This window comes from Elephantulus edwardii, unplaced genomic scaffold (assembly GCF_000299155.1).
Source record: "Elephantulus edwardii isolate Elephantulus edwardi_28Jun2011 unplaced genomic scaffold, EleEdw1.0 scaffold00040, whole genome shotgun sequence".
In the NCBI taxonomy this organism is placed as follows: domain Eukaryota; kingdom Metazoa; phylum Chordata; class Mammalia; order Macroscelidea; family Macroscelididae; genus Elephantulus; species Elephantulus edwardii.
The window spans coordinates 19699254-19709111 of NW_006399790.1; the positions used below are offsets into that span (position 1 = coordinate 19699254).

The window sequence follows — 9858 nt, forward strand, 5'->3', positions numbered from 1 at the left end:
GCTTACCACATCATATGAGCTCAAGGAATATGTTTGAAGGCTACATAAAAAATGAATGTCTATTGCATACAAAGGAATCTAGCAGGTGCGGGGCTATGCAGTGATGCATATGGCACAATTCTTGCTCACAACATCAGGAAGGATCCAAACAAATACATAATTAATGCCAACACAAGGCAGATTGCAATGAGTGCTACAATTAAAGCAAATATGCACTCTGGAATTTCCAGAACAGTCTTGATTTCAAATAATCTATCACATTGTTCACATAAGTATACTTACAGTTGTCAAAGCATGTGTCCTGATTTACAGTTCAGCAAATGCACTTACTGAAGCTATAACTAAAGTATAAAGCAACATCCTGTGATTTCTATATGTGATACAGAAGATGGAATGATGAATTCTCAGGAAAATTTTAATTAGAGGAAGTGGACTTTGAACAGGGAGGGGTGGCAAGAGAAAGTGGTTGGAGAGGAAGCGGACTGATTTCAGGCAAAGGAAACAGCCTAAAGAAAACCAGGGAGGCAGGAAGATGGATGGTGTTAAGGAATGATAAATAAACCAGTCTGACTGCAGCAAGGAACAAGAAGCCATCTTAAGGAAGAGGAATGTTTGAGATGGCAAATGAATGTCTGGACTTTGATAACATGTAAGGAGGTAGTTAGCGTTCTCATATGTGCACTAATCACGTAAGAAACAAGAATGCAGGAATTGAACACTTTGTGGGGAGAAAAACTTCATCTAAGAGGGATGAATCAGAATAAAGGCTGGTGGAGTGGAACAATGGAAAGAACAAGACTACTATCCTTGTCTTTCTTTTAACTTACCTTCACTGATTATCTTTAATGGTGATGCGTGCCTTTTAATAAAGGATTCTATATAGGAGTGGAATAGCAGAGTATAAATAAGTAGAAGAACATGCTCATCTATTTTTTCAGTTAAGCACATCCACAAAAAGCATCATTTAAATCAAAGCAGGCAGGTACCTAAGAGGAAACAATCCTGAGTCCTAATATGATAGTAACATCTCAATACTGAAGTTTCACTTATCTATACATAGATTATCCACAATATTATCAAGAAAATCATGCCTTTAAATTTATCGATGGATAGCACACACAATTCTTGCTTAATTAATTGCTTCATTAAAATGAGTTTCTGTAGACAGTATCTAATTTACTTCAATATTTGCTTTGGAATCTATGATACTGTTTACACTTCATTTACATGCAGGTCACATCCTAGTGAAGAAAGTCTTTTGAATTCATTCACTTAACCATATCGCTACTCCTGAGAATGCTTGAGAAAAAGAACTTGTTTCTGCTGGTCTGCACTTCAGCTGCAGAGATGAACTGCCTCTTCATGGCGTGGAGAATCTGAGCAGAGAGAAAGAGTGGGATACCAGGCAACTCCCCTAATCCTCCACTCCATATCCTACCAATGCTATGTCTTTATTTGGTTTGTGCTGGGAATTCATGTCATCGGATAAACCCAAATGCAAATATATGTGCAAAATTCATCAAAGCAAATTATAAATAATTAAAATTCACATCCGCCCTTCAGCCAGTAGAGGCATATTGATCAATGAGTCCAAATCCTTCATTTTAAGGATTTTGTGATGGTGGTTGTTCTTGTTTTTGTGTGCTGTCAAGTAAAAAACCGACTAATACCTGAGCCTTCAGCGGCTGCTTATCTTTCTTCCACACAGCAGTTTATGGATTCAAACTGGGTCCTCGGCAGTGCAACTCCTTACCACTAAGCAACATGAGCTCCTTTTTTATTTTGTTAGGTGCCCTCAAGTTGGTTCCAACTCATTTTGATCCCATGTACAACAGAACAAAACATTGCCATGTCCTGACCATCTCCGCAATAAATATTGTGCAGCTACTAATAAATATTAAGGCAGCTACTCTTGTCAATGCATCTCATTGTGGATTTTTTTTCACCTGCTTTCTACTTTAACAAGGCTGATATATTTCTACAGGGATCGGCCCCTCTTGAAATCATGCCCAAACTAAGGATTAAGAAACTAAAGCCCAGCTAATCTAAGGAACAGCTCCAGGACTATCTATGACTGTGCAGGTTATTCATTGTTGTTGTTGGTGTTGTTATGTGCTGTCGAGTCACCTAAGACTCATAGCAATCCTATGTACAACAGCCCTAAACCCTGCTCTATCCTATGCCAATGACATTGCCTCTGACACACCCATCCCGATTACCCCAGTCACTGAATCAATCCACCTCATAGAGCATCTTCCCCCCTTGTGTCATCCCTCTACCATCCCAAGTATGATGTCCCTCTCCAAGGACTTGTCCCTCCTTACAACATGCCCAAAGTATGTCAGACGAAGCCTCAAGCCTCCAAGGAGCAGCCTGGTTTAACCCTCTTCAGGATTCATCTGTTTGTTTTCTTGGCAGTCCATGGTACAGTCAATACTCTTCTCTAGCACCACAGCTCAAAGGCATCAATTCTCTTTCTATCCTTCCTAGTCATTGTCCAACTCCTTGATGCATATCTCCAAATAAAATAGAGACCCTCTGAAGTTGTGTAGTTGACAAGTTTTTGTTGAAAAGTGGCAAGGGGATGATTCCTAAAAGAGGTGGTGGGGCCTGTTTGAGTAAGAACCAGAAAGTTCTGACTAGGATATATAAGAAAGACATCAATACCAATTGAGAGGAAGAGAAAGAAACTTAGGTTTATTAGATGTTCATAACAGACTATGAACGGGTCAGGACAGAATGATCCCATCTTTATCCTACAAAAGGGTTTATATATTCTTTTCCAGAGAAGAGTGGGGTTTACATAGCTGATCATGCATTTCTTCTAATAGATATATGGTGGGTTTTGGCCATTTTATTTGTCATTTCCTTGAGTCTGTTTTTTGTCATATTGCCTCATTCTTTGAGAGTTGGTTTCTATAGTTATATTGCCATAGTCTTTGTTAAAACCAGTTCTGAACAATCTCCTTTGTAAGAGTTTTCTTTGACATTCCCTGTCAGTTGACATTGTTGTTGATAAGTGCTGTCAAGGCAAATATGACTCATAGTGAGCCTATGAACCCTGTCCTATCCTGTGCCATCCTCATCATCTCTGACAAACTTGAGCCTATTACTGTGGTAATCTATCTCATTGAGTCTTCCACTCTATTACTGACCCTCCACATTTCCAAGCATTATATCTCTCTCCAAGTACTGGACTCTCCTAGCAACATGCCCAAATTATGTGAGATGAAGCTTCAGCATCCTTGCCTCCAAGGAGCACTCTGGTTACACATTCTCCAAGACATATCTGTTTGCTCTTTTGGCATTTTGTGAGATATTTAGCATTCTTATCCAACATCATAGTTCAAAAGCATCAAGTCTCCTGTCATCCTTTTTCACTGTCCAACTCTTACTTAGATGCATAGCAGCTGAATGGAAAGCCTATGGGTTAAATCAGGCACACCACAGGTTTAGACTGACATCATGCTCTTCAGGACTTGGGAGAGGTTTTTGACTGCAGATTTTCCCAATGCTATATGTCTCCAGATCTCCAGACTGTTAGTACCAAAGTTGTTAACTGTGGATCCAAACAAAATGAAGTTCTTGACAATTCAACGTTTTCTCCATCTATCATAATGTTGTCCATTGTCCCAGTGATGAGGAGTTTTGTTTTCTTGACATTGAGATTAAATCTATATTAAAGGTTGCCATCCTTGATTCTCTGCAGCAAGCACTTCAAGACCTCCTCAATTTCATCAAGCAAAGTTGTGTCATCTGCATAACATTGATGAGTTGTTGAGTCTTCCTATAATCTTGACGTTATACTCTTCTTTATAAAGTCCATCTTCTCAAACTATTTGCTCAGCATACAAATTAAATAGGTATGGAGAAAGGATGCAGCTCTGACACAAACTTTTCCTGGTATAAACTATGCAGTGTTTCCTTGCTCTGTTCGGACGACAGCTTCTTAGTCTAGGCATAGGTTTCCATTCATTATTCCTTACAATATCCCCCTTACATGAATAGGCAGACACTGGCCATATAATAAAAGACTAGCAAGATGTGCAATGATTTTTCAATATTGTTTTATTCAAAACCCATACTAACAATAAAATAACATATATTGAGTATTTATACCAGGCCCAGTGCTAAGAACATATATAAACATCTCATTAAATCTTCTCAATGATATCATGTTGTTGTTGTTGTTGTTGTTGTTGGGTACCATAGAGTTGAGCATGACTCATAGAGAGCCTATGAGCAAAAGGTCTGAACCTAGTCCTGTCCTGTGCCATCCTCACACTTCCTGATACACAAGACCCCATTGCAGCAGTCATCATGGTCTTTCTCCAAGGAATAGTACCTCCTAGCAACACGTCCAAAGTATGTGAGATGAAGCCTCATTCTTGCCTCCGAAGAGCACTCTAGCTGCACCCTCTCCAAGACATAGCTGTTCGTTGTCTTGGCTGTCCATGAGATGTTCACTGCTCTTCTCCAACACCCCAGCTCAAAGGTGTCAATTCTTTTTCTGTCATCCTTACTCATTGTACAGCTCTCAGATGCATAGCAAGTAATCAGAAAGACTATGGCCTAAATAAGATGCAGTCCTGACATCACGACTCCTCAATAATTTGGAAAGCGTTCTTAACAGCAGATTTTCCCAATGCAATGCATCTCCTTATTTCCTGACTGCTCATACCAAGGTGTAAATTGTGGATCCTAGCAAGGTTAAGTCATTGACAGTCTCAATCTCCTCTCCATCCATCATGACACTGCCTATTGGTCCAGTATTAAGAACATTCATTTTCCTGACATTGAGATGCAATCCATACTGAAGGCTGCATTCCTTGATCTTCTGCAACAAGTGATTCAAGCCCTCCTCACTTTCAGCAAACAAGGTTGTGTCATCTGCATAATGCAGGTTATTGATGAGTCTCTCTCCAATCCTGATTCTTCACTCCTCCTCATATACTCCAGCATCTCAGATAATTTACTCAGTACACAGACCAAATAGGTATGGAGAATACAACCCTGATGCACTTCCTTCCCAATTCCAAACCATGCAGTGTTCCCCTGCTCCATTCACATAACAACCTCCTGATCCAGGTATAGGTTCCTCATGAGCACAATCAAGTGCCCTGGGATTCCCATCCTTCTCAGTGTCAGCCACAACTTGTCAGGATCCACACAGCCAAGTGCCTTTGCATAGTTAGTTAATAAAGCACAAATAGATATTTTTCTGGTATTTTTTTATTTTTAGCCAGTATCCATTTGACATCAGCAATGATATCCCTGGTGCCACAGTCTCTTATAAATCCAGCTTGAACTTCTGGCAGTTCCTTATCTATGTACTGTTCCCACTGCTTTTGAATGAGCTTCAGCAGTATTTTGCTTGCATGTGATGTCAATCATATTGTTCGATAATTTCCACATTCAGTCGGATCACCTTTCTTGAGAATGGGAACAAATATGAACCTCTTCCAATCCATTGGCCACATAGCTGTCCTCATAAATTTCCTGTATCCTAGGCTGCATCTGTTAATTGAAACAAGTCAATTGGTATCCCATAAATTCCTGGGGCCTTATTTTTTGCCAGTGCCTTTAATGCAGCTTCTACTTCCTCCTTCATCACCATTGACTCCTGTTCATACAGTACTTCCTCAAATTTTACAGGTGTCAATCAATTCTTTCTGGTACAGTGGCTATGTGTATTCCAACTTCTTTTGATGCATTTCGGGTCATTCAACATATTGTCCATAACATCTTTCAATATTGCAACATAAGGCTTAAAATTGCTTTTCAGTTCTTTTACCTTGAGAAATGCAGAGCAAATTCTTCCCTTTTAATTCTCCAATTTCAGCTCTCTGCACATACTATTATAATATTTTCCTTTGTCCTCCCAAACTGCCCTTTGAAATCATTTGTTCAACTTTCACTTCAACATGTTTTCCTTTAGATTTGGCTTCTCAATGCCCCAATGTAATCTTTAGGGTCTCTTCTGACATCCATTTTGATTTTTTCTTTCTCCTCTGTTTCTGTAATGACCTTTTGCTTTCTGTATGGATAATATCCTTGATACCATCCCACAGCTCACCTGGTGTTCAATGCCTCAAACCTATTCTTAAGATGATAATGAAATTCAGATGAAATTTATTAAAATAAGTCTGCAGGAACCAAAATATGATATCATGACAGAATAATTTTATTTCCATTTTACAAGTGAGGACACCACAGTCAAGGTTGACTGTAACCTGACCTCAGCTAGTAAAAGGAATCACTAGAGGAGTTTTTTTTTTAAAAAAATAAAATTTTAATTGTGATTTTAATGATCGTTTACAGAAAAGTTAGACTTTCATTCATTGATTGTGGCAAGTTTTACCTCCTCTCTCTCCTTTCTACATCTCGCAGCTCAGTTAAAAAAAAAATTAATTCAATACTATGCCCGAGAGAGGAGCCGCCCATACTGCTGCCACTGCTTCAGCCCTGCAGGACCTGGGCCAGCCCGCAGGGGAATGAGTGGGGCGAGGAGGTGCATTGTGCAGGAACCAGGTCTTGACATAGCCCCAGCCTGCACTGGCCTCAGGGCGCCAGGCATAAAGCGAAGGCAGAAGCCACAAAGAGCCCAACTGAAACAAAGTGTCCACTGCCCAGTGGGGCCATCCTTCCCAGGACCCAGACCCATGTCCTCCCTTCCTCTCTGCCCGGGGCCACCTGCCCACTGGCCAGCAGCCCACCATGACTTTCTCACCATAACTTTCCCACCATGACTTTTAAGGAGCTGTACAAGGTTGAAAGGATTCTTGACAAAAGGAAAGACAAGAAAGGCAAGGCGAAATACCTGGTATGGTGGAAAGGCTATGACAGCAAGGACAACATGTGGGAGCCAGAACAACATGTTGTCAACTATGAGGAGCATATCCACAATTTCAACAGGCGCCAAATGGAGAAGCAAAAGGAGAACATCTTAACTAGGACAAACAGGACCTCTACAAACAATGCTCAGAAGCAGATTTCCAGATGTTGACAGCTTCCATTTGCTTGGCTTTACAATCAACTCTCTTGGTACCAGAAGCCAGGAAATTAAACAACGAATTGCATTGGGAAAGTCTGCTCTCAGAGACCTCTCCAAAGTACTGAAGAACAACAATGTCAGTCTGGAGATTAAGGTGTGGCATGGCTTTGCCATTACTTGCTATGCATCAGAGAGCTGGACAATGTCTAGGGATGATAGAAGGAAAGTTGATACCTTTGAGCTGTGGTGCTGGAGAAAAGTACTGAATATACCATGGACTGCTAGGAGAACAAACACGTTTATCCGGGAGAGGGTGAAGCCAGACAAGGATTCTGAAGCTCCTCTGTCTGACATACTTTAGATATGTTGCAAGGTGGGATCAGTCCTCAGAGAGGGACATCATGCTTGGGAGGGTGGAGGGAAGTGCAAGAGAGGAAGACCCTCTATGAAGTGGATTAATTCAGTCACTGGGGTAATAGGGATAGGCGTGTAAGAGACAATAAGACTGGCAAAGGATAGAGTAGGTTTTAGGGCTGTTGTACATAGGGTCGCTATGAGTCACAGGCCAGAAGAGAACAGCCTTTTTTTTTTTTTTAAATTTTTGAGTGCGTGTACCGTCAAATCAGATCTGATTGGTACAGGAGGAGATTGTCCCTCCTTCCCCGGCAGAGCATCTGGTGGATTCGAACCGTGCACCTCTGGGATTGTAGTTGCAGCTCCTTGCCACTAGGCCACCAGAGCTCCCCTGAGACCAGCCTTTTGACAAGGCTTTTGTTTCCATGTGAGGCAAAGAGAAAGTGCCTACAGATAGAGAGATTGTCATCAGCAAGCAGGATGGTTTCACCCACATCTTGTCATCAGCAAAATCATCAGAGAATAATGCACTGAATCCAGAGGTAATGAAGGAGGTCCAGAGTGTGCTGAACACAGCTGCTGCTGATGACAGCAAGCTCATGCTGCCCAGTGCTGCGGGCAGTGTCTTTTGCTGCAGTCTCACATTTATTTATTTTATACGGTGCTTAAGAAATGATCGAAAAAGAGAAAAGAACTAAGATGGCAGAAGCTATCAGAAAGTCTGGGAATAGTTTTATACAGCTTAAGAAGCCTATCATTGTAGCAGTAAATGGCCCAGCCATTGGACTAGGCACTACAATATTGCCTTTGTGATATGGTCTGGGCCAACTAGAAAAACTGGTTTCAGACACCTTATACCACCTCTGGACAGAGCCCAGATTGCTGTTCCACAGTTATGTTTCCCAAGGTCATGGGAGGAGCATCAGCGAATGAAATGTTGCTCAGTGGGCAGAAGCAGACTGCGCAAGAGCCATGTGGTACAAGACTGGTCTCACAGGTGTTTTGGCCGGGGACGTTTACACAGGAAATGATGGTTCAAATCAAAGAACTTGCCTCATGTAAAATAGTCCAGTTGTGCTGGAGGAATCCAAGGCCCTCATGCGCTGTAACAGGAAGATGGAGCTGGAGCAGGCAAACGAGAGGAAATGTGAAGTACTGATGAAAATCTAGGCCTCAGCCCAAGGGACGACTCCATGCTGAAGTACCTACACAGGAAAATCGATGAATTCTGACTGTCAGAGTGTCTGCTAAATGACACTGGAACTGTCTGTCGCAGGAGCTCTGTGATGCCAAGTCGTCCACTCCACCATCATAGCCTGGAATACGTTTACCCATAGCTCATGCTTGCATCCAGGACTGTAAAATGCCAAGCTATTTATTACGAAGGAGTTTTTAAGTCCTACAGGATAGAGCAGGGTTTAGGGCTGTTGTACAGAGGATCGCTATGAGTCCCAAACAACTCGACGGCACATAACAACAACAACAACAACAACAAGAACAACAACATTATAATAAATAACTACAAAGCTAAAAAAAATATTCATTGTTGCACAAATACTGACCTCTCCCCCTCTAAGTCCTCTTTGCAATGATATACCTCTTATTCTGGGCTGATTTAATACATATAACCATATATTCCGTTTATTTTTTTAATTGAGATTTTAATGAAAATTTATAGAGAACTTGATTTCCGTTCATTCATTATTGCACATTTTCTTCCCTGTGCACCCCCACCAGTTCACTATTCTCCTTGAAGAAAAAAATTATTTCATTGTTATACAATCCCCCCACGGTCCACTTCACTATGCTGTTGTTGTTGTTGTTATGTGCCATCGAGTCGCTTGCGACTCATAGTGACCCTATGTACAATAGCCCTAAACCCTGCTCTATCCTGTGCCAATCACACTGCCTCTGACACTCCCATCCTGATTATCCCAGTCACTGAATCAATCCACCTCATAGACGGTCTTCCCCTCTATCACCGTCCCTCCACCCTCCCAAGCATGACGTCCCTCTCCAAGGACCTGTCCCTTCTTACATGTCCAAAATATGCCAGACGAAGCCCCAGAATCCTTGTCTCCAAGGAGCAGCCTGATTTAACCCTCTCCAGGATGAATCTGTTTGTTTTCCTAGTTGTCCTTGGTACACACAATAATCATATCAAAAACCACAGCTCAAAGGCAATTTTCCTTCTATCCTCCCTAGTCGTTGTCCAACTCTCTGATGCATAACAAGTGATAGCAAAGTCCATGGCCTGTATCAGACAGACCTTAGTCTCCAAAGTGACACCATTGCTCTTCCGTACCCTGGAGAGGTCCGTAACAGCAGACTTTCTCATCGCAATATGTTTTTTTTATTTCCTGCCTACTGGTACCAAGAGTGTTGACCCTGCAGCGAAGCAAACTAAAGTTGTCAACAATCTCAAGCTCTTCACCATCCATCCTGATGGGGCCAATTGGTCCAGTGATGAGAATCTTTGTCTTCTTGACATTGAGCCTCAATCCATACTG

General features: G+C 41.6%; 1 protein-coding gene and 1 pseudogene across 1 annotated transcript; both read left to right on the forward strand.

Moving 5' to 3' along the window:
* The first annotated feature begins 6745 nt into the window (after window positions 1-6745).
* LOC102849578 (chromodomain Y-like protein-like) lies at window positions 6746-7006 on the forward strand. Its single transcript, XM_006885113.1, has one exon. It carries the CDS (start codon window positions 6746-6748, stop codon window positions 7004-7006), a length of 261 nt encoding a protein of 86 aa, XP_006885175.1.
* Window positions 7007-7547: 541 nt separating this feature from the next.
* On the forward strand, window positions 7548-8580 carry LOC102849989 (annotated as a pseudogene).
* The last annotated feature ends 1278 nt before the right edge of the window (window positions 8581-9858 follow it).

Coding starts and splice junctions, on each gene's coding strand:
- LOC102849578 (XM_006885113.1), top strand. CDS start 6,746: ATGACTTTTAAGGAGCTGTACAAGGTTGAAAGGATTCTTGACAAAAGG.